The 25,742-nt window shown below is 51.6% G+C and overlaps 1 protein-coding gene across 1 annotated transcript in view; it reads left to right on the top strand.

Moving 5' to 3' along the window:
* The window catches only part of LOC119964272, a 167,170-nt gene that overhangs the window by 46,882 nt on the left and 94,546 nt on the right, over positions 1–25,742 (top strand). Inside the window, exon 4 of the mRNA XM_038793547.1 lies at positions 13,428–13,536. Within this exon, the coding sequence (XP_038649475.1) occupies positions 13,428–13,536 (109 nt within the window). The remainder of the gene's footprint in view (positions 1–13,427; positions 13,537–25,742) is intronic.

Here is a 25,742-nt window from a genome sequence, read left to right as displayed (position 1 = left end):
CTGGTGAAAGCCTCCCGTCACTTTGAACGCCTCAGTGTGGATTTTAAAGGGCCCCTCCCCTCCACTGACCGCAACACACATATCCTCAGTGTGGTTGATGAATACTCCAGGTTCCCCTTCGCCATCCCATGCCTCGATACGACGTCTGCCACCGTCATCAAGGCCCTCAACTCAATCTTCGCTCTGTTCGGAGTCCCCGCCTACATCCACAGTGACAGGGGATCCTTATCATGAGTGATGAGCTGTGTCAGTTCCTGCTCAGCAGGGGTATCACCTCCAGCAGAACGACCAGCTACAACCCCCGGGGAAACGGTCAGGTAGAGAGGGAAAACGGGACAGTATGGAGGGCCGTCCAACTGGCCCTACGGTCCAGAAACCTCCCAGCCTCTCGCTGGCAGGAGGTCCTCCCTGATGCACTACACTCCATAGGGTCACTACTGTGCACCACCACAAATAATACACCCCATGAACGTGTTTTTACTTTCCCTAGGAAGTCCACATCCGGGGTGTCGCTCCCGACTTGGCTCCAGGACCGCTCCTTCTACGTAGGCACGTCCAACTCCACAAGGAGGACCCCTTGGACAGGGTACACTTGCTCCATGCCAACCCCCAGTATGCCTACGTGGAGTTCCCCGACGGCCGCCAAGATACTGTCTCCCTCAGGGACCTGGCTCCCTCAGGTTCCACTCCAACTCACCCCCCCCCCACCGACCCGCCACCCTCCCCTCCCCCGGCGCTCCCAACATTAGCCCCACCAGGTCCATCCCTCCTTCCCCTGCCCACGCAAGAGGACGAGGAAGATTTTGGCAAGCTCCCGGAGTCATCCGGCTACTGGCCAGCACCAACACCGTCCGCACCGACGTCGGCGACACCAGCACCCACATTGCCGCCATTGTTACGTCACTCCCAGTGAACCGTCAAAGCACCGGATCGACTTGACCTCTGATGGGCACCGGACTATCAAAATGGACATTTATTTTTTCCCTCCCTACTGTAAATTATTTGCAAAACTGTATATAGTTCCACACCACCCCCGCCGGACTCATTTTTAACGGGGTGATTGTGGTGAACCACTGTGTGCACCTGTATTAGGGGATGTAAGGTAGGGCCTGCCCTACAGGTTCGCCGGTAGCCGCTGCCAGCTAGCTCCGCCCACAAGGAGCCGTATAAATATGCGTGTCCTCCTCCTGATCAGCCATTTCGCCAGCTGCAGTAGGAGGCCACGCATCTGACTAATAAAGCCACAGTTGTACCAATCTGAGTCTTTCGTGCAATTGATCGTGCATCAGAGACCCTATGCTCCAACCCCCCCTCACTATCCCCTGTCAATCCCTTGACGCTCTGAACGCCATTGCCAATGGCTCCATCACCAAGACAAAGAGAGTAGGCATTCCTACCTCGTCCCATGGTGCAACCTGAAATACTCCGAGCTCACCCGCTTTGTCCGCACACTCGCTGTCGGCATCCGATATATCAGCCGGACCCAATCTACAAATCGCCCCACACCTCCCATAAATAGTCCCACTCCACCCGGTCGAAGGCCTCCTCTACATCCATGGTGACCACCACCTCCACACTTCGTCCCTCCGGGGCCATCATTACGTTTAACAAATGTCTAATATTATCCGACAGATGCCTCCTTTACAAACCTGGTCTGATCCTCCCCTATCACCCCCGGCACACAGTCCTCATTCCGTGAGACCAGGATCTTGGCCGGGAACTTAGCTTCCATATTAAGCAATGAAATTGGCCGGTAAGACCCACACTGCTCCGGGTCCTTTTCCATTTTTAAAATTAGGAAATCAATGTCTGCAATAAAGTGGGGGGAATCCCCCCTGCTACCTCGCCACATTGAAAGTCCTTACCAGCAGGGTCCCCAGGAAACCCAAAAACGTTTGATAAAATTCCATCGGGAACTCATCCAGATGCGGGACCTTCCCCGACTGCATCACCCCCATACCCTGCAACATCTCCACCAGCCCAATGGGGGTTCCCAGCTCCCTCCACCAGATCCTCCTTCACCTTGGGGAACTCCAACCCATCCAAATCATATAGCCTCTTGTAAAAGTCCTCAAACGGACTTCAAATGGCGACCACAGAGTGAGTGGTCGCACATTTGGTGGCTCCCGCTTGTGGTGTTTTTCTTCGGACTTTATCCCTGGTTAACAGGTGGATGTGAGGTGGAATATAGGTGCAGGAGAGTGAGGAGAAGAGATTGACCCTCTAGTGCTCGGAACTGACGGCCAGAACAGGTTGATAAAGTGTGAATCCGTCTGTTAGAGCTGAAAAAGTGTGAATCCGTCTGCACGCGCCTGCAACGCACGTGGAGATGGCGGAGGGGTATATAGCAGCCCTGCCGGCTCAGTAGTTAACGGACCAACTGGTGAACTTCTTAAATGAAAAGTCCACCCAGCAACGGAAGGAGAGTCTGGAGGACCTGGCTTGGGCAGTGGATTCAATCAGGGTGGTGGTCAACCTCATGGAAAAGAAGCTGGCGGCCCAGGGTCAGGCAATCCAGAAGATAGAGGAGGTGGCAGGGGAACATGAGGAGTAGTTTGCCTCGATGGCAGCGGAGATGAGGTTGATGCGCGATCAACAGAAGGGGCTTCAGGAGAAGGTCGGGGACCGCGAGAACCGGTCATGCAGGCAGAATATAAGGATCGTGGACCTGCCAGAGGGAAGGGAAGGAGCCGATGCTGGTGCATATGTGGGGAGGATGTTGGAAAAGCTGCTTAGAGAGAATGTGTTTGCACGACTGTTGGAGGTGGATCGAGCACACGGCACTAATGAGGAAACCTCAGGAGAATGAGTTGCCGCGGGCAATGGTGGTGTGGTTGCATCGGTTCTTGGACAAGGAGCAAGTTGTGAGGTGGGCCAGGCAGATGAGTTGCTGTACCTGGGAGGCGATGAAATCAAAGTGTACCAGGACCTGGGTGCAGAATTGGCCAAGAAGAGAGCGAGCTTCAACAGGGTCGAGGCTGCCCTCTATAAGAAGGGGGTGACGTTTGGGCTACTGCATCCATCACGTCTGCAGGTGACCTACGAAGGCCAGGAATTGGATCAGCGGAGGAGGTGGTTGAATTTGTCAGAGACAATGGACTGGCAGGAGAAGGTGGACTTTGGACTTGGAGAAGCTGTTATAACGTTATGTTTAATTTATGTTTGGGGACATTTCTTTTTTTTCGTCTTCAGGTTTTTTGTTCTTTTTTGTCCTTGAGATGGGGGGCTTGATCTCTTGGTTTGTGGATGGGGTTCTGCACTAATGTTCGAGCGGGGGGAGGGGAATCAGCGGGTGGGAGGATGCTAGGTGCCATGGTGGGGCCGCCAGGCAAGCTCAGCGGGCTAGTTCACAGAAGCGCAAGGGGGGGGTGAGTGGAAGGTCAGTGGGGGGGATGGGGGCAGGGGCTGTTGCTGGGAGATCTGGGAGGGGAGGGGGAGTACTGCTGACAGGGGAAGGGTATTTAAAGTGTAAGGGGAGGAAGATTGATGACGGTGAGCGCCCAAAGTCGGGCCTGGGGAGATGCGGGACACGGGCCAGAGGCTTGTCCAAGAGGGTCTATGCCCCCCCGACCATGCTGGTCACGTGGAACGTGTGAGGATTGAATGGGCCAGTCAACACTTGAAGCGATTTGAAGGCAAATGTGGCCATGCTACAAGAGATGCACCTGAAGGTGGGGGACTAGATTAAGCTGAGGAAGGGGTGGGTGTGGCAAGTGTTTCATTCTGGACTGGATTTTAAAACAAAAAGGGTAGTGATTTTGGTCAACAGTGGTGTTTGAGGTTTGAAATATAGCGGCGGAGTCTGGGTGTACGTACGTTATGATAAACGGGAAATTGGAGGGATGCCGGTGGTGTTGGTCAACATCTATGCCCCGAACTAGGACAATGTGGAATTTGAGTCGGCCCGCAATGGAGGGTGGATGTTGGACTGTTTGCAGAGGAAGAGGTGTGTGGGCGGGTGAGGAACCCCATCCAGGGATATGTTGTTGTGCATGACACGGGGGAGGTTTCGGCAGGTTTGGGTGGCACTGAAAGCAGTGGTCAGGTGGGGAGTTTATTTCCAGTCTGGCACACTGAGAAGGCGGAGCGGTTTGAAACCGAAAGGCTAGTGGAAATCCTGCAGGTGGACAGGAAATATGCAGAGGTCCCGGAAGAAGGGTTGTTAAAGGAATGCCAGAGGCTGCAAATTGAATTTGGGGTGTTAACCACGGGTAAGGCGATTTGGGCAGTTGGGAAGAGTGAGAGGGGCGGCATACGAGTATGAGGAGAAAGCGAACAGGATGTTAGCACACCAGTTGAGGAAGCAGGAGGCGACGAGACAAATTGGGAGAGTGAAGGACACAGGAGGGAACACAGTCTTGGATCCGGCAGGGGTGAATGGAGTGTTTCGGGAGTTTTATAGCAAATTGTATAAGTTGGAACCCCCAGCTGGCAAAGAGGAGATGAGGAGGTTTCTGGGTGTGCTGGAGTTCCCAAAGGTTTATGGGGAGTTGGTGGAGGGCTTGGGGACCCCAATTGGGCTTGGAAAAATGGTAAAGCGGTTGGAGGCGATTCAAGCGAGTAAGGCCCCGGGACCAGACAGGTACCCGGTGGAATTCTATAAGAAGTTCTCTGGGGTTCTGGGACTGCTGCTGGCAAGGGCCTTCAATGAAGCAAAGGAGTTGGGCGTGCTCCCCCGACATTGCCACAGGGGTTGATTTGCCTCGTCTTAAAACGGGATAAGGTTCCGAAAGATTGGGGGTCGTATAGGCTGATCTCCCTGTCAAATGGGGATGCTAAACTATTGGCGAAGATCCTGGCCACAAGGATCGATGACTGTGTCCCAGGGGTAATAGGGGAAGACCAGATGGGGTTTGCTAAGGGGCAGCACTTGGAGACCAACATTAGGAGGTTGCTTAAATGTATTATGCCTCCAGAATGGCCCAAGTTGAGGTGCTGGTGGCCATGGACGCAGAGAAGGCCTTTGAACGGGTGAAGTGGGAATACTTATGGGCGGTACTATGGCGATTTGGGTTTGGGCACGGATTTGTGGATTGGGTTCGGTCGCTATACCAGGCACCGGTGGCGAGGGTGCGGACGATTCAGGTGAGATCGGACTACTTTGGGTTGTACCGGGGGACAAGGCAGGGATGTCCACTTTCCCCACTGTTGTTTGCCTTGGCTATAGAGCCATTGGCATTGAGGGTGTCGAGGGTCTTGCGGGGGTGGGGGGGGGGGGGGTGAAACACAGGGTCTCGCTCTACACGGATGATCTCCTCCACATATCAGACCCGCTGGAGGGAATTTGAGGGATTATGGGGATATTAGAGGAATTCAGTCGGTTTTCGGGATACAAATTGAATATGGGTACGAGTGAGGACTTTGCGATCCAGGCGAGGGGACAGGAGAAGATACTAGGAGGGATGCCGTTCATGATGGGGGGGAAAAAGCTTTTGATATTTGGGTATCTAGGTGGCGCAGGAGTGGGAGCAGCTGCATAAACTAAATTTGGGTCTGTTGGCAGATCAGTTGAGGGGGGACATTCGGAGGTGGGACGCGTTCCCATTGTCATTGGCGGGATGGGTTCAGACGGTTAAAATGACGGTCCTCCCGAGGTTTCTGTTTGTTTTCCAGAGCCTCCCATTTTTATTCCCAAGGCATTCTTCAAAAAGGTGAATGCAGAGATCTCGGGATTTGTTTGGGCGGGAATAACCCCACGGGTGAAAAAGGTATTGCTGGAGTGGGGGGTGGGGGAGGTGGCTGGCTCTCCTGAATTTTATTAACTACGACTGGGCGCTGAATATTGAGATGGTCAGGAAGTGGATAGTGGGGCAGGGGTCAATATGGGAGCAGGTGGAGGAGCCCTCAGTTTGGGGCAACTGTTAACGGCCCCTCTGCCGTTCTTGCCGACTTAGTACTCCACAAGCCCGGTAATGGTGGCAGACCTGAGGGCTTGGGGACAGTGGAGGCAACACATGGGGTTAGAGGGGGGTTTGGTGTGGGCGCCGATATGTGATAACCACCGGTTCGCTCCGGGGGGGCTGGACGTGGGGTTTTGGAGATGGCAGCGGGTGGAGATTGAGAGATTTGGGGATCTATTTATTGATGAGGGTTTCCCGAGCCTGGAGGAGTTTGAGTTGCCGGGGGGAATGGGTTCCGGTATCTGCAGGTGAGGGATTTTGTGCGGAGGCTGGTTTCAACCTCCCCGCACCTGCCGCCTGATGTACCATCAATTGGACGCGAGACACAATGAAGATCCAAACTGTGGCTTTAATCAGCTAGTTGTTAGCCCGGTGGTCGACTACAGAGAAAGGCCGACTGCCGGGAAACCTGGGTACTTAAACCCCGCCTCTGAGGTGGGGTCTACTTGCCTCTCGACCAATTGGTGAGCAGTCACATTACTAGTCCCAGCCAATCAGACAAGAGGCACATGACCAGCCAGAGCCAATGGGAAACCAATGCTCTGCACCAATGGCAGTGCTCCCACTCCTATCACCACATTCACCCCTTGTGGAGAAAGAAGGCTGGGGTGTGTGTGTGAGGGGAAGAGAGAGGGTGGGGGAGGGTCTGAGGACTGGTGATATGAGTAGAGATAATCGAAGATATGGGCTGCCCACTGGCTCATGGCAAAAATAAACAATAGTACATACCACATACTACATTAGGATGCAAAATCAATTACAATAAGAGTCCAATAAAGACCCATGGTTGCATCAGATGGTCACGATCAGCCTGTCGGGTGCCCGTGATGTTCTGGTGGACCATCGCAGTGGAACTGGTGACGTCGGGCCGATGGTCGTCCTTGCCTCCGGGAGCGTCAGTCGTAGATGTGTCTCTGTACCCCGGGCCGGTGGTGGAGACGCTGTAATCTGGGAAGGGGGGTATATGCGCTGGGTCGTGGGGGCGCTGGGGGGAATTGGGGTTGGGGGGGGGAGGGGTGTTGATGGAAGAGGAGAGGCGAGACCGTATCCTGCCGACCGTCGGGATACTCCACGTACGCATACTGCGGGTTTGCGTGGAGTAATTGGACTCGCTCAACCAACGGGTCGGACTTGTGCACCCGCACATGCTTCCAGAGCAAGATGGGCCCGGGAGTGGCCAGCCAGGTCGGCAGAGGGGATCCTGACGACGACTTTCTAGGGAAAACAAGAAGTCGTTCATGAGGTGTTTGATTAGTGGTAGTACAGAGGAGAGACTGGATTGAGTGAAGGGCGTCGGGGATGGCCTCTTGCCAACGGGGGATAGGGAGATCTCTGGACCGTAGGGCCAGCAGGATGGTCTTCCAAATGGTGCCATTCTCCCGCTCGACCTGACCGTTACCCCAGGGGTTATAACTGGTCGTCCTGCTAGAGGCTATGCCCCTACTGAGCAGGAATTGATGCAGTTCGTCACTCATAAAGGAGGACCCCCGGTCGCTGTGGATGTACGCGGGGTAACCGAACATGGAGAAGATGGATAGGAGGGCCTTTATGTCGGTTGTTGTGGTCATGTCGGGACAGGGAATGGCGAAAGGGAAGCGGGAGTACTCGTCGATAACACTCAAGACATATGTGTTACGGTTGTTGGAGGGGAGGGAACCCTTGAAGTCTATACTGAGACGTTCAAAGGGGCAGGATGCCTTGATCAGACGCGCTCGTTCGGGGCGGTAGAAGTGCGGTTTGCACTCGGTGCAGATGTGGTAGTCCCTGGTGACGGTCCTGACTTCCTCAACTGAGTAAGGCAGGTTGCGGGTCTTAATAAAATGGTAAAAACGAGTGACCCCTGGATGGCAGAGGTCCATGGAGGGAGCGGAGGCGGTCAATCTGCGCGCTGGCGCAGGTACCGCGGGATAGGGCATCGGAAGGCTCGTTGAGCTTCCCAGGACGATACAAGATATCGTAGTTGTACGTGGACAACTCGATCCGCCACCGCACGATCTTGTCGTTCTTAATCTTGCCCCTCTGTGCATTATCGAACATGAAAGCTACTGACTGTTGGTCTGTGAGGAGGGTAAACCTCCTGCCGGCCAGATAGTGCCTCCAATATCGCACAGCTTCGACTATGGCCTGTGCCTCCTTTTCCACCAAGGAGTGGCGGATTTCGGAAGCGTGGAGGGTTCATGAGAAGAAGGCCACGGGTCTGCCCGCTTGGTTCAGGGTGGCCGCCAGAGCTACATCAGACGCGTCGCTCTCGACCTGGAATGGGAGGGACTCGTCGATAGCACGCACCGTGTCCTTTGCGATATCCGCTTTGATGCGGCTAAAGGCCTGGCGGGTCTCCATCGACAGGGGGAAAGAGGTGGACTGGATGAGGGGGTGGGCTTTGTCGGCGTAATTGGGGACCCACTGGGCGTAATAGGAGAAGAAGCCCAGGCAGCGTTTGAGGGAGTTGGGGAGAGGGAGTTCCATCAGGGGGTGCATGCGTTCGGGATCGGGGCCTATCACTCCGTTACGCACTACGTAGCCGAGGATGGCTAGACGGTCGGTGCTAAACACGCACTTATCCTTATTGTAGGTTAAATTAAGGAGTTTCGTGGTTCGGAGGAATTTTTGAAGGTTGATGTCATGGTCCTGCTGATAGTGGCCGCAGGTGGTGACGTTATTGAGGTACGGGAAGGTAGCCCGTAACCCATGCTTGTTGACCATTCGGTCCATCTCCCGTTGGAAGACCGAGACCCCATTTGTGACACCGAATGGAACCCTAAGGAAGTGGTAGAGGCGCCCATCTGCCTCAAACGCGGTGTACTTGCGGTCACTCGCGCGGATGGGGAGCTGGTGGTAGGCGGACTTAAGGTCCACCATGGAAAAGACTTTGTATTTCGCGATCCTGTTAACCAGGTAGGAAATACGGGGGAGAGGGTACGCATCCAGCTGCGTAAACCTGTTGATGGTCTGACTGTAATCAATGACCATCCAGTTTTTCTTCCCAGTCCGAACTACCAGCACTTGAGCTCGCCAGGGACTGTTGCTGGCCTCTAACTCCTTCCTTAAGGAGCCTCTGGACCTCGGACCCGATGAAGGTCCAGTCCTGGGCACTGTATCGTCTGCTCCGAGTGGCGACAGGTTTACAATCTGGGGTGAGATTAGCAAACCAGGAAGGTGGGTCCACTTTGAGGGACGCGAGGCTGCAGACAGTAAGGGGGGGAATCGGACCGCCTAATTGGAAGGTTAAGCTCTGCAGGTTGCACTCGAAATCCAGGCCCAAGACTGCTGGAGCGCATAGATGGGGAGAATGAGGAGTTTGAAGTTTTTGAAAGCCCTCCCCTGGATCGTGAGGTCCGCTATGCAGCACCCGGTGATTTGGATGGAGTGCGAACCTGAGGCCAATTTGATTTTATGCTTAACTGGGTGAATGGGGAGCGCGCAGCGTCTTACCGTGTCGGGGTGGACGAAACTTTTCGTGCTCCCGGAGTCCAGTAGGCATTTCGTCTTGTGTCCGTTGAGCTGGAACTTTGTCGTAGTCTTGGCGAGCGAGCGTGGTCGCGACTGGTCGAGAGTGATGGAAGCAAGAGAGTTCCAGGTCATCATCGCTGGCAGGGCCTTCCGTGTTGGCCCAAGATGGCGGCGCTCAGGACCCACACGTGGCGTCCGGGGTCCAAGATGGCGGCGCCCGTGGGGACCTCTTGGCAGCTGGGGGCAGTGTCAGTGGCGTCTGCGGGCCAGTCGGGGCAGCTGGGAGCGGAGGTCGGGAGGTCCGTGGGCCTGTTGCGGGGGCCGGAGAGGTCGGTGCGCGGTGGGGGGGGCCTGGGGGGGCGATCAGCGGTCACTGCGCGGAACAGCAGTGACCGACTTGGTCTGGCAGACCATCGTGTAGTGGCCCTTCTTCCCGCAGCTCTTACACAGAGCGGAGCGGGCCGGGCAGCGCAGGCGGGGGTGCTTGGAGAGGCCACAAAAATAGCAGCGGGGCCCCGATAGTTTGTCGGAGCGTCCCGCAACGCAGGCCTGGGGGAGGGTCGGCGTCAGCGGAGGACGGGGGTGGAGCGTGCCACGATGTCCAGGGGGTTGCTGCGCGGCCGGGGGCGTATGCGCGGGCGTTCAGTTCAGCGACCTCCAGGGAGTTTGCAAGGGTCCGTGCCTCAGCTAGGCTTAGGGTGTTCTTCTCCAGCAAACGTTGGTGGATAGAGGAGGATTGCATGCCGGCAACATAAGCGTTTCTAATTAAAAGTTCCATGTGCTCGGTCGCCGAAACTTGGGGACATGCGCACATTCTCCCTAGAGCTGTGAGGGCCTGGTAGAATTCGTCGAGTGACTCACCAGGGAACTGCTATCTAGTCGTCAGGAGATGCTGTGCGTATACTTTGGTGACCGGCCGGAGAAAGTGTCCTTTCAGGATATCCATGGCCGCATCATAATCGCTTTCGTCCTCAATCATTGAATATACCGCCGTGCCCACGCACGAGTGGAGGATGTGGAGTTTCTGCTCCTTGGAGGGTTTGCTGGCTGCAGTTGTCAGGTAACTGTTGAAGCACGCCTGCCAATATCTAAAGATTGCAGGCGCATTTGAGGCATGCGGGCTGGTGCGGAGGCAGTCAGGCTTGATGCGTAGCTCCATTCCAAAATTCTAGCTGATTAAATTGATGTATCATCAATTGGACGCAAGACACGATGAAGATCCAAACTGTGGCTTTAATCAGCTAGTTGTTAGCCCAGTGGTCGACTACAAAGAAAGGCCGACCGCCGGGAAACCTGAGTACCGAGGCGGGGTCTACTTGCCTCTCGATCAATTGGTGAGCAGTCACATGACTAGTCCCAGCCAATCCGACGAGAGGCACATGACCAGCCAGAGCCAATGGGAAACCAATGCTCTGCGCCAATGGCAGTGCTCCCACTCATATCACCACACTGCCCGGGGCTACAGGATAAGGTGGGAGAAGGGAAGTTCCCGGAGATCTCTAAGGAGTGGAAGGGGCCTCTGATAGGGGAGGTGAAGAGAAAGTGGGAAAAGAGCTGGGTAGGGAGTTGGAGGCCGGGTTATGGGAGGAGGCCCTGAGGAGAGTTCATACATCCTCGCCGTGCGTCAGACTCAGCCTGATGCAGTTTAAGGCCGTCCACAGGACACACAAGACTGTGGCGCGGACGTGCAGGTTCTTGAGGAGGTGAAGGATAGGTGTGGGATGCTGTGTGGCGGGGGGGGGGGGGGGGGGGGGGGTGCTCCTGCGAATCAAGTCCATATGTTTGGGATGTGTTCGAGGCTGGGGGTTTCTGGGAAAAATTTGCTGACGTCATGTCAGAGGTCTTACAAATGAGGGTGGTGCCGAGTCCAGAGGTGGTGATCTTTGGTGTGTCGGAAGACCTGGGAGCCCAGGGGTGAGAGAGGCCGATGCTATGGCCTTTGCCTCCCTCGTGGCCCGGAGGTGGATCTTACTAGGGTGGAGGGACTCTGATCCCCCGAAGTCGGGGGCGTGGGATAGCGACAGGGTGGGGTTTCTCAGACTCGAGAAAATTAAATTCACCTTGAGGGGCTCATTGCAGGGGTTTGCTCAAAGGTGGCAGCCGTTCATCGTTTTCATTGAGAAGAATTAAGCCGTCAGCGGCGGCAGGGGGTGGGGGGCGAGGCATGAGAGAGACGAGTAAGGGCAGGAGAACCAATGGAGGGGTGGTTGGGGAAGGAATTCCTGCCAGAAACCCCCAGCCTCGAACACGCTCGAATACAAAATGATCAGAGGGTTAGATAGGGTGGACAGCGAGAGCCTTCTCCCGCGGATGGAGGTGGCTAGCACGAGGGGACATAGCCTTAAATTGAGGGATAATAGATATAGGACAGAGGTCAGAGGTGGGTTTTTTACGCAAAGAGTGGTGAGGCCGTGGAATGCCCTACCTGCAACAGTAGTGAACATGCCAACATTGAGGGCATTTAAAAATTTATTGGATAAGCATATGGATGATAAGGGCATAGTGTAGGTTAGATGGCCTTTAGATTTTTTTCCATGTCGGTGCAACATCGAGGGCCGAAGGGCCTGTACTGCGCTGTATCGTTCTATGTTCTATGTTCTATATGGACTTGATTCGCAGGACCCCAAACATATGGATTTGATTCGCAAGAGCCCCCCCCCCCCAGCACAGCACCCACACCTATCCCCCACCTCCTCAAAGAACCTGCTCGTCCGCGCCACAGTCATGTGTGTCCTGTGGACCACCTTAAACTGCATCAGGCTGAGCCTGACGCACGGCGAGGATGTATAACTCCTCGGGGCTTGTTTGTGTAAGCCATGTTGGCTGGGGTTTTGTGCTCGGAAGGTTTGTTGGTTATATTGTTGCGTTTGTCTTTTTGTTGAAAATTTGTTGTGTAAAATTGTTAAAATTCTAAATGCCTCAATAAAATATTTTCTAAAAAAAAAAATAAAAGTCCTCAAGCACCTCATTCACCCCCACCGGGTCCTATCATTCACCTTTTCGATCTCCCTCACCGCCTCCTGCTTCCTCAGTTGGTTGCCAACATCCTACTCGCCTTTTCCCCATATTCTTAGACCGCCGCCTTATCCCTCTCAACTGCCCTACTGCCTCACACGTAGATATCAGTCCAAAATCCATCTGGAGCTTCTGCCGCTCTGGGGCTTCCGAAAACCACCTATCCACCTGCAAGATCTCACCCACTAATCTTGCCATCTCCACCCGCTCTGTCTTCTCTCTATGTGCCCGTATTGATATAAACTCCCGCACCACTGCCTTCAACACCTCCCATAGCGTGGCAGCCAAAACCTCCCACGTATCCCCAAATAACAGCCCTCAGCCACTCACCAACCACCTCAAATGCTAATAGTCCCACATCTAACCTCCACTGCGGGCACCCCCCCCCCCCCCCCCCAACCCACCTGCCAGTCCAACCCATGCAACATGTGGTCTGGAACCACAATTGTAGAGTACTCCGAACAGGACCCCCCCCCCATCCACCTGCCAGTCCAACCCATGCAACGCGTGGTCTGGAACCACAATTGTAGAGTACTCCGAACCGGCCCCCTCCCCCCACCGCCAACAACGTCCTTTCCATCTTAAAATAGTTGATTCGGCAGTACACCCTATGTACATGGGAGAAAAATGAAAATTCCTTCGCCTCAGCCTGCTAAATCTCCATGGGTCAACTCCACCCATCAGGTCCATAAACCCTTTCAACTTGCTCACCACCAGTGATACCCTCCCCAACCTTGGACTCACTGTGTTAAAAGTGTGTTGCCCCCCCCCCACCCCATTATCAGCTGTGCGAGTCCAGGTCCAGGATCTTCTCAGGAACCGGCCTCATAAACTTCACATCGTCCCAGTTTGAGGCGTAACCTTTTGGAACTTAAAAATACTTGTAATTTTAAGAAATGGGATTGCAATTTAGCATGCTATTTTAAAAAAAAAAACTTACGAAGAGGTTAAAAGTAAAATGTTAAAAGGAAGGAGAAGACAGCACAGTTGTTAGTTGTGAGGCGAGGGGAATGTTAAATTTATTTGTTCGAGGAGAAATAAATTCACGTCTTTGTTCTTCAGGAGCTTGCATTTGTTCCGAATGAAAAGAACTGTACAAAGAAACATTTTGAAGACAAAAAAAGGAATTGAGCCTTTTCGTAACAGAAGTCCTAGTCTTCAGCAGTGGAAGGTGTGTTTACTGTTGTAAATCATAAAAATGTACTTTTATTTTTTATTACAGTGGTGACTTTAGGTGAAAATTATCAGGTTTTTTGCCATTTTCCTCAGTTTGTGAACTAATTGTATATGGTTTAAGTTTTTTCGGTCATTTAAATACATAGTTCTAGGATTCTATAAAGGTTTAATAATAATCTTTATTAGTGTCACAAGTAAGGGCAGCATGGTAGCGCAGTGGGTTAGCCCTGCTGTCTCACGGCACTGAGGTCCCAGGTTTGACCCCGGCTCTGGGTCACTGCCCGTGTGGAGTTTGCACATTCTCCCTGTGTTTGCGTGGGTTTCGCCCCCACAACCTGAAAATGTGCAAGCTGGGTGCATTGGCCACGCTAAATTGCCCCTTAATTGGAAAACATGAATTGGGTACTCTAAATTTATTTATTTTTTAAATAAAAAAATTAGTGTCACAAGTAGGCTTACATTAACATGCAGTGAAGTTACTGTGAAAATCCCCTAGTCGCCATACTCTGGCACCTGGTCGGGTGCACTGAGGGAGAATTCAGAATGTCCAATTCGCCTAACAAGCATGTCTTTCGGGGCTTGTGGGAGGAAACCGGAGCACCTGGAAGAAACCCACGCACACACAGGGAAAATGCGTAAACTCCTCACAAACAGTGACCCTAGCCGGGAATCGAACCTGAGACCCTGGAGCTGTGACGCAGTTGTGCGAACCACTGTGCTACCGTGCTGTCCACTTGATCTTGAACAAGTATTGGAAGGCGTTTAAAGCTCCCCACTGATTGTACTGCTCAATCAGCACGAATCTAACCTGCGCTGTGAAGCAACAGTGCTAACCACTGTGCTACCATGGTTTTGAATGTTACTTAGATTTTGGACAAAGTATCTGTTTTAACTCAATGTGTCAGAAAGCCAACTTCGACTCTGCCCCTTTTAGGTTACCTGCATTCTGTATCCAGATCCAGGTGAAATAATGGTTCTAAAAACATAAGTAATCATAGTTCCAAAGACATAAGTAACAAAAAAGTAACTTTTCACCACATTTTCCTCACCACAGTCTATTTGGATAATAATTATCAAAAATTCAACTCGTGTTATTTGTATAACATCCTTCACAGTAATCATTGGTTTGGCAACAATCATATCAAAATGTCACAGTCGTGAAAGACCCTCGGTCTTGGGTTTCTGGAGGAGGCACTCATGAATTGGATACAATGTCAGCCTTTGATGAGAAGTGTTTCCTAGATTGGGGAAATGTTCCACGCTTGGTAGGGTTTCTCTATTGAGCTTGATTGGGGAAGAGACCGATCTTGCACTGGGACGGGTTGGTGAAGGGCTTGAGTCTTGTTGAGGCTGAGACCGATTCTTTGGTATGCTTCTGCGAAGGTGTCGAGTATGGCTTGGAGATTCTCTACTGAGAGAATTGGGATAGTGATGTCAGTCGCATACTCAGCGATGTCCGTGTCGTTTTCTTGGATTTCAACGACTTGAGATTGCAAAGTTTTCATTCCATTCTGCAGATGATGTCTACTCCAATGGAAAGCTTGTTCTTGACAAGGTGAAGAATGGTGGTGATGAAGATGGAGAAAAGGGTGGGAGCGATGACACATCCCTGCTTAACTCCAGTCTTGACTTTGGCGAGGACCGCTGGTAAGGACTGTCGGGGACATCTTGCCATGGAGGAGTCAGAGGATATTGATGATTACCTGGACAGCTCACTCTTGCGACTTTTCTATTCTTCCTGGGTTTAATGGCAGCTTTGACTTCATCCACGCTTGGTGAGAGTCCAAGCTTATCTTTGACGGGGAGTTGGGGGATTTCTTCATACGTCTTCATCTATTGATTGTACATGGTTCAGGAGTTCTTTGAAGTGTCCTCTCCCTCAAAGGCCAATGTTTTCTCTTGTCAAGAGGGTTCCACCCTTACTCCGCACCAGTTTGAGGCCTCCGGTCCAAATATTGCCTTGGTGACACTAAAGCCCTGAGTGTCATCATAGATCATAGAATTTACAGTGCAGAAGGAGGCCACTCGGTCCATCGAGTCTGCACCGGCTCTTGGAAAGAGCACCCTACCCGAGGTCAACACCTCCACCCTATCCCCATAACCCAGTAATCCCACCCAACACAAAGGGCAATTTTGGACACTGAGGACAATTTATCATGGCCAATCCACCTAACCTGCACATCTTTGGACTGTGGGAGGAAACCGGAGTACCCGGTGGAAACCCATGCACACACGGAGAGGATGTGCAGACTCCGCACAGACGGTGACCCAAGCCGGAATCGAACCTGGGACCCTGGAACTGTGAAGCAATTGTGTTATCCACAATGCTACCGTGCTGCCCAGTCATACTTGCTGGTGAAGAGTTGCAGCACCTTAACTTTCTCCCCATTGGTTCTCTGTTTCCCTAGTTCTTCTTTGTACCTGTGCCTTGGCTGATTAATGAACTCTCTTCCTTGCTTTGCTGGCTGTCATTTTGCCAGGTGCCTGAGAGCTTTCCTCTTGTTGATGCGGTGTTGGTTGGTGTGGTTCTTTTTCATCAAACCAGTCTTGGTACCTCTTGTTCTTTGAGCAATGGTTTCTTCACAATGATGGCTGCCTTTTGCCCTCTTCCCTGTTTTCCTCCAATCATCCATCAGAATAGACATTTCGGAGAAGACGTCACATTTTTATTGGACGTTCACTTGCATGCTTGGTTGTTAAGCTGCTCAACATTGATTTTTTTTTCTGAGCTGTTTCTTCATCCTTTGGTGGAGTTTGGACATGGAGGAACAGATCAGCTGGTGGTATGTCCAGCAGTCATCTACACTGGTCATCGCTTTGGTGATGAAGGCATTCTTTTGGTCTCTGGATTGGACCTGACCAAGTCAATCTTGGATGTTTCCAGGAAGTCTTGAACTTGTCTTTTTGTTGGAACAGTGTGTTAGTTATAACCAGATGGTTTTGTGTGCATTTGGTGCGCAGGAGAACCCCATTGGAGTTGCAATTCCCGACCACTCCTTTTCTGATTGTTCCTTTTTCCAGAGTACCTTTTTCCTCCATTTGGAAAAACAAAAATTAAAATTTCTTGACGACCTGCAAAAGTGAATACCTGTGCTTCTTGCTTCGGATGTAAATCTGTACCAGGAGATGTGCCACTTTTTATTCAACTTCGCCTAGATGTCCGCAATGTTTTCATCAAACACATGTGGGTTAATGCGGCCAAGTCCCTGTGCCATTCTTCCAACTCCTGGCACCATGTAGAAGTGTTCGGTTCCAATGACTGGCAACCAAATACTTACAACAAGTTAAATACTCTTGAGCAGCTCTTGCATTCTGTAGCACAGCCCACACTTCATGGAGAACTCTTGATCTACCTACACATCTCTTGAGTAACCGTGTCATCACTGCATCCACGTGACCATTCAGTCTACCAATATTATAGGCCAAAATCTAGTTGGCATCTATTGGAGGCCTATTTATAGTCAAATAGAGTCTTTGTCAGTGGTTCCCAAAATGGAAGTGACTAAGTCCCCCAAATATCTATCTTAGTAAACCGCTTTATATACCCATAAATTTAAATACTTGATTAGATCAGAACATCCAATGCTCTTCTGGCAGGAGCAAAGTGAATTGGCATTGATATCTTGGTACGTTAATTAGAAACTTACAGCTGCAAGGCAAGGATGTGTTTGTACACCAATTGTATTGCAGTGTTTTCCATGTCATGTCAGTCTTGTTATTAAAACAAATGACAAGTTTGCTAATTTTCCAACACTTAGATGTGCGAGAGCAGACCGAGAAGTACAGCAAACCTTTTTGAGATTTTCTCGTTGAGTCTGAGATAGGGTAGCCACTGGAGCTGGTGTCATTTAATTTGATTACAAGAACACCCTGTAAGGTTTATAACCTAAATGTATTGATTTCCGCACTGTTATTCCACCTTGAAAAATACAATAACAGATGAATTTAATGCTTTTTTTTAATGAAGCATTTCTAATTTTAACATTTAAACATTCTAAACAACAGTGATCCGCCACACGCAACAACACCACAATAACATATCCAACTCTTCCTCCTGACTGCCCGTATATTAGATTTCCTATCCTTTATTGTGCAATGCCATGCCCCCCCCCCCCCCCCCCCCCCCCCCACTTCTGCTGACGGTCAGCTTTCCTTAAAGAAGTCGATGGCCGACTGCCACCTCCGAGCAAACGTTTTTAGGCGAACTTAATCTTCTCCAGCCTGAGAAACCCTGCCATGTCACTGACCCACACCCCTGATTTTGGAGGCTCCGAGTCCCTCCATCCCAGCAAAATCCGTCTCCGGGCCACCAGAGAGGCAAAGGCCAAAATGTCAGCCTCTCTCCCCTCCTGTGCCCCCGGATCCTCCGACACTCCAAATATTGCCATCTCTGGACTCTGAGTAACCCTCCCTTCTAGGACCCCTGCCAGAATCCCCTCGGCTTCAGACACACCCAAAACATGTGTACATGATTCACTGGGCTTCCCCCACACCGCCCACATGTCCTCCACCTCCTCAAAAAACCTACTTATCCGGGCCATAGTTATATGAGCCCTATGGACCACCTTGAACTGGGTCAGGTTAAGCCTGGCACACGACAAGGATGAATTGACTCCCCTCAAGGCCTTTTCCTATAGTCTGACCTCCAACTCTTCCTCCCACTTCCTCTTCACCTCCCAATTGGGACTCCTTCCATCAATTCCTTATATATTTCCAAGACCCTCTCTTCCCACTCCTGCTTTTGACATCAAATTATCCTGCAGTCCCCTTGGAGGGAGGCGAGGGAAGCTTGGAACCTGCCTCTGACAAAGTCCCGAACCTGTAGGTACCGAAATCCGTTCCCACCCGGCAACTCAAAACTCCTCCTCTAATCTCTCCAGGCTTGGGAAACCTTCTTCGATGAAGAGATCGCCAAATCTCTCAAACCCTGCCCACTGCGACTTCCTAAAGCCCCTTTCCAGCCCTTCCAGAACAAAATGGTGGTTGTCACAGATCGGTGACTACATCAATGCCCCCTCCAGTCTCATGTGCTGCCTCCATTGCCCCCACACCCTCAGGGCTGCAACTGCCGCTGGGCTTGTGAAGTACCGAGCTGGCAAGAACATCAAAGGTGCCGTTAACAAAGCCTCCAAACTCGTACCCTTACAGGATGCCAGCTCCACTTGCTCGCACACCGACCCCTCCCCCACTACCCACTTCCCAACCATCTATATATTCGCCACCCAGTAATAATTAATAAAATTCGGAAGGTCCAGGACCCCCATCCCGCGCCCCCATTCCAAAAAGACCTTCCTCACCCTCAGGGGGCCTTACCAGCCCATACAAAACCCGAGATCACCGCGTTCATCTTCCTGAAAAATGCCTTAGCGATTAAAATTGGAAAACAGAAATAGCAATCTCGGGAGGACTGTCATCTTCATACTCTGCATCCTCCCAGCCAGTGACAGCGGGAGCTTGTCCCACCTGCGGAAGTCCTTTTTCATTTGCTCAACCGCCCTGCCCAAATTTAACTTATGGAGCTGACCCCAGTCCCTTGCCACCTGAATCCCCACAAATTTAAACGGTAACTCCCTCAGTCTCCTCTCCTGACCCAGTGCCTGGATCGCGAACACCTCACTCTTACTCATGCTCAATTTGTAGCCTGAGAACCAACTAAATCCCTCCAATATCTCCATAATCCCAGCCACCCCCCCCCCCCCCCCCCCCCCCCCCAAAAAACGGGTCTGTTATATAAAGGAGCAAGTCGTCCACATAGAGTGAAACCCTATGCTTCACCAGCCCCCCCTCACTATCCCCCGGCAGATTTTCGATGACATAAGAGCCATTGCCATGGGCTCTATGACCAGGGCAAACAGTAGTGGGGAGAGTGGACACCCCTGTCTTGTCCCTCTACACAAACTAAAATATTCTGACCAGACCCAGTTGGTCCTTGCATTCACCGGTGCCTCGTATAACAGCCGGACCCAGTCAACAGATCCCTGCCCGAACTCAAACCCTCCCAGGATATCCCACAGGTACTTCCACTCTACCCGATCAAAGGCCTATTCTGCATCCATGGTTACCACCACCTTGACCTCGTGCCCCTCCGCTGGTATCATTATCACATTTAAGAGCCGTCTAATGTTGGACGTCAGTTGACGTCCCTTCACAAACCCTGTCTGGTCCTCTTCTATCACCTCCAGGACACAATCCTTTATGTGCATGGGCAAGATCTTTGCCAGCAATTCCGCATCCATATTTAAATGGAGATCTGCCTATACGATCCACGGTTCTCTGGATCCTTATCCCGCTTCTGAACAAGGGAAATCGATGCCTGCACTCCCAGCTCCTTGCACTCATTAAAAGCCTTTACCAGGAGCAGCCCCAGCAGCCTGGAAAACTTTTTGTAGAACTCGACCGGTTATCCATCTGGTCTCGGAGCCTTCCCGATTGCATCGCCCCCAATCCATCTATAATCTCCCCAAACCCGATTGGGCCTCCCAAGCCTTCCACCAACTCGGAGCCTTCCCGATTGCATCGCCCCCAATCCATCTATAATCTCCCCAAACCCGATTGGGCCTCCCAAGCCGTCCACCAACTCCTTATCTATCCTAAGGAACCCCCCCATGATGAATCAACCCCCCGGGTCCACCTCTATCTTCCCACCTCGAATGCCCCCCTTTTATTGACCAGGATTGCCACCCCCCTTGTTTTTAAAGTCCAATCCCGAATGGAACACCTGTCCGGCCAATCCCTTCCTCAACCTAACCTGATCCCCCACCTTCAAGTGCGTCCTCTTCAACATGGCCACGTCCGCCTCAAGTGTGCGAACACACGGGTCCTTGTGACTGGCCCATTTAGCCCGCGAACGTTCCACGTGACCAGCCTAGTCCTGGGGCACCCCACACCCCCTCCCCTGCCTATGTCTTGCACCTCACCTGGCCCGCCCCCAAGGCAGCTACCGCCATCAACTCTCCTCCTCCACCATCTTAAAGTCCGCACCCCCCCCCCCCCCCCCCCCACATTGGTCTTCAACTCACTCCCCCACTTTGCTTCCGTGAACTAGCCTTCCCAGCTAGCCCCTGCCCCTGGCACCTGTAGTGATCCTTCCTTGAGTGTGTACAGAAGGGGCTGATGGGTAATAGAAAGACCACCAGGGGGCAGCGCGTGCATGTATAAAAGTGACACCAACGGCCCTCCCCCTAACTTTGGCTGATGTGACTGTGAGGGGAACAGGAACGGGAATTTAGCTCAGGGCTGCTAGTGTGGTCAGGCCTAGTTGCAGAGCATAGAAAAGTTGTAACCTCATTTACAAGTGCAGTTCTTTAAGTAAGCTAACGCAGTTATTTAAGTTGTGTTGCTCAATAAACCTACCATCAAACTTCTGGACGACTTCTAGCCTTCTTTTCAGAGTGTCTACTGTAACTGAGTTACCATCTCTACAGGTAACAAAACAGCACCTTGCCCCCCCACTGGTTCCCCTCCCCCAAGCTCTTAGTGCAAACAGTCAAAACAATGGCAAGAAGCAAAAACAAACAGTCCCTCCCAAGGTCTAAGTACATAGGCCCACTCCTCCTCCCTTATCAAACAGAACCGTAAGAAAAATGGAACAAATATATACAGAACCTCCAAAGTCAGTCTGAACATCGCAAGTAAAAGTTTTACAAAACATGGCTCAGCTCCCCACAGTCAAGGTCTTCCTTCTATCATCAGTTTATTTCTTTCATAAAGTCCACTGCGTCCTCTGCCGAGCCAAAGTACAGTTCCCTACCCTCATAGGTCACCCACAGGCGGGCCGGGTACAGCAGTCCAAACTTTATTTCCTTTTCATACAGGGCTGACTTGACCTTGTTAAAACTCGCCCTCCTCTTTGCGAGTTCTGCTCCCAGGCCCTGGTACACCCGGATCTCAGCATCTTCCCACGTTCATCGTCTCGTCTGCCTGGCCCACGTCATAATGCATTCCTTGTCCGGGAACAGATGCAATCGTACCACCATCGCCCTCGGGGGGGCTTACCCCCCTGGGGCTTATGCATAAGCACCCTGTGGGTCCGGTCCATCTCCAGCGGCTTGTCGAACACACCTTCTCCCAGCAGCTTCTCCAACACCGTCCCCACATATGCACCAGCATCGATCCTTCTTTCCCTCCAGCAGACCCACGATCCGGGTGTTCTGCCTCATAAAGCAGTTCTCCAGGTCCCCCACTTTCTCCAGCAGTTGCTTCTGCTGGTCTTGCAGCATCCCTATCTCTGCTGCCATCAAGGTGGACTGCTCCTTATGCTACCCCGCCAGCTCCTCCAGCTTCTGGATCGCCTGTCCCTGGGTCGTCAGTCTCGTCGCCATGAGGTCAACCACAGCCCTGATCGAGTCCACTGCCCGGGCCAGGTCCTCCTCACACTCCTTAGGTTGTTGAGTGAACTTCTCATTTTGGCAGCTCACCAACTGGTCCGTCGACCACTGAGCTGACGGGATCGGACCCAGCACATCTGCCATTTCCACACTCGATATCTGGTCCTCACTCGCCACCAACTCCTGATTCCTCCTTTTCCGATTATTTTTTTCTGGGCCGCAGCTCCCATAAGCTGGAGGTTCCCGCTTCTACACCTTTATTTTACAAAATTCCTGCAACAATCCGGTGTAAAAGCCACAGAAAGACCACCATGAGCGGGAGCTGCCAAATGTGCGACCAAATGGCTGTCACCAGAAGTCAATTTTATACTTCTTGAGTGAATAAGTTCCCAAATATCCACAAGGCGGCATATAAAATTCTTGCTTTGTTTGTCTCCACCCATGCATGCAAAAAAACATTTTAACTGCTGAAATGCAACACCTCCTGCGACAGGTCCTGGTTACCTGATCAGAATCTCAGCACCTAATTATGGATTTTCACAACAAGAATTACACTGGACTTTGCCAGCCTGCAAATGTGTCTTTGCACCTATAGTAAATCATTGATTTGGTTCCTCAAATAGGGATGTGAAGGCCAACCCAGTTTATCTGACTTTATCAATTGTCCTTATCAAAAACCTTAGCTGAATTTTAATGACCAGACATTAATATTAGCTCATGAATTTTGTGTAGTTCCATTGTATTGATAGGATTGACGTCTATTTTGTTAAAAGTAGTGGCCATTTTGAATTTATACTCAAAAAATCAATATTGCCTGAATGTGACAAAGTCCATATACTAGGTCTTTGGTCTGCTGATCTTCATACCCTTGCCTTCAAGTGATGTTTAGTTCTTCCGCTACTTGGTCAAGTTGTCATCATCTCCTCTACATTGCCCATTATCATCTGCAAGCATCATTGGTAATTCTGTGCTTAATGAAAGTGAAATTACTGTTTCTTATCAAGACTAATTGTTAATGATGAATAGGATAAATCTGTTTGTTGCTAGTAGTGTGAACATTGTTTTGTCTGTGAATGATTTAAGCTGGTAAAAGGTTAAAGGAGGCATTTGTCTGTGTTAAAGGAGATTACTTGACTGGAATAGTTGAGGGGAAAAAAGTAGAGGTGCTAAATGCATGCACTTGCTATGGTTAAGTGGTTGTATAAGTAAATAAGAGAAAAAGTACCAGGTAAACTAATGGGACTAAAGACCAATAGGTCCCCTGGACCTTATGGGTTGCATCCTAGATATTAAAGGAAGATAGCGGGTGCACTGGTAATCATCTTCCAAGAATCCTTAAATTCTGGAAAAGTGCAAGAGTCCCTCCACTCCAACAAAATCCGTCTCCAGACTTCCAGTGAAGCAAAGGCCAAAACGTCGGCCTCTCTTGCCCCCTGGACTCCAGGTCTTCCGACACTCCGAAAATCACCACTTCTGGACTCGGGGCCACCTTCACCATCAACACCTCGGACATTATGTCGTGAACCCTTCAGCTTCGGATGCCCAAAACATGTGGACATAGTTTGCGGGCCCCCGTGCACCATCCACACTTGACCTCCACTCCCTTAAAGAACCTGCTCATTCTGGCCGCTGTCATATGCGCACTATGGGCTACTTTGAATCAGCCGAGCACACGAAAAGGATTCATTCGCTCTCCTCAGAATCTCCTCCCACACCCCATCTCCATTTTCCTCCCCAGCTCCTCCTCCCACTTCCGTTTAACTTTCGGGGCACCCTTCCAATCCATTAACTCCTTACAGATCTCTGACACTCTACCTTTGCCAACTCCTGTTTTCGACACTACCTTGTTGCGGGGGCGGCAGATTCAGAGAGGACGGCACCTGCCTCCTGATATTGTCCCGCAAGTACCGTAAGTACCGGAACCTATATCCACTGGGCAGTTCATACTCCTCTTCCAATTCCTCTAGACTCAAAAAGGTGCCCTCCACTAACAGGTCCCCGGAACCCCGCATCCAACCCACCTGAAGCAAATCTATGGTTCCCACAAGTCTATGCCCAGACGGAGGCACCCTCCAACCTCGGATGCTGCTGACTAGGCCCCACAATCTCGGGGCCACCACCACCACCGGGCTCATGGAGTACCTGGCCGGCGAGAACAACAGAGGTGCCATCAACAATGCCCCTAAACGTGTGCCCTTGTATGAGGCTGCCTCCATCCGCTCCCCCACCGACCCCAACCCCCACTTCCATGGCTATATTCGTTGACCAGTAGTAGTTCATGATATCTGGCAAAGCCACTCCATCTCTTTCCCCCTCGCACCCCTGTTCTGAAAGCACCTTTAGCCGTGGGGATTTCCCACCCACAAACCCAGAGATCAAAGCGTTAATTTTCCTCAGAAAGTGCCTTTGGAATAAAGATCGGAAGGTTCTGGAAAATAAATATGAACCTCAGGAATACCATCATCTTTACGGTCTGGTCTGCATCCGCCTTTAAGTCCCCCTTCATTTGCTCAACCCACTGCGTCAAATTCAATTTGTGTAGTTGTTCCCATCCCTGTGCCACCTGGATGCCCAGATAACTGAAACTTGCCCCCCACCTTCTCCCCCTTCTCCCTCGTCTCATTGTATGCCCTTACCATCAGGGACCCCAGATCTCCCGAAAACCTTTTGTAAAATTCTACGGGGAACTCATCTGAGCCTGGCGCCTTCCCCGCCATCGCCTCCATACCCTCCATCACCTCCACCAGTCCAATGGATGCCCCAGCCCTTTTACCAGGTCCTCCCCAACCTTGGGAACTCCAACTCATCCAGAAATTGCCACATTCCCTCTCTCCCGATCAGGTGTTCTGCTTCATATACCGGCTTGCAGAATTCCTCAAACCCCCATTTACCCCCACCGGGTTGAAACTTCCCCTTCCATCCTTCACCTTTACGATGTCCCTCCCCGCCTCCTGCTTCCGGACTTGTTGAGCCAACGTCTTTTTCCCCATATTCGTACACTGCCCCCCTGGCCCTCCTCAATGCTCCACTGCCTTCCCCGTAGACGCCAACCCGAACTCCATCTGGCGAATCTGCCACCCCTTGAACAACACAGCCTCCAGGGCTCCGATTACCTCCTATCGACCTGCAGAATCTCGTCCACCAGCCTAGCCATCTCTGCTTGCTCCATTCTATCCCTGTGTGCCTGGATCAAAGTAAACTGCCCCCTCACCCAATAATCATCCAGTGCGAGTTCAGGTCTGGGATTTTACCCAACACCTGCTTCATAAATCGACATCATCCCATTTTGGAACATAAACGTTCACCAAGACCAATGGCATCCTCTTCTGCCCCCTGTCAATTTCTCACTCACCATCACAAACCTTCTCCCCGAATCTGCCACTATATTCCCCTGGTTTAGCTCACAGCTAAATCGCTGGCTTTTAAAGCAGACCAAGCGGGCCAGCAGCACGGTTCAATTCCCGTACCAGCCTCCCCGGACAGGCGCCGGAATGTGGCGACTAGGGGCTTTTCACAGTAACTTCATTGAAGCCTACTCGTGACAATAAGCGATTTTCATTTCATTTCATTTCACCTCGCACGCTACCCGCTTCTTTATCAACACTGCCACTCCCCGTGTCTTTGCATCTCACCCTGAATGGAAAACTTGCCCTGCCCACCTTTCCTTAGTCTGATCTAGTCCCCGATCTTCAAATGCGTTTCCTGTAAAAATGCCACATCCGCCTTTAAACTCCTCAGGTGCGCAAACACAAGCGACCGCTTGACTGGCCCATTCAGCCCTCTCACATTCCATGTGACCGGCCTGGTCGGTTGGTGGCACCACTCCCCTGCCAATCAGCCATAGCCCTTCTTGGGCCAGCCCCCAGCAACTCTT

This window comes from Scyliorhinus canicula, chromosome 4, assembly GCF_902713615.1.
Source record: "Scyliorhinus canicula chromosome 4, sScyCan1.1, whole genome shotgun sequence".
Lineage (NCBI taxonomy): Eukaryota > Metazoa > Chordata > Chondrichthyes > Carcharhiniformes > Scyliorhinidae > Scyliorhinus > Scyliorhinus canicula.
Note: the sequence above shows the minus strand (reverse complement) of the source record. Positions and strands in the feature narration are given on the sequence as shown.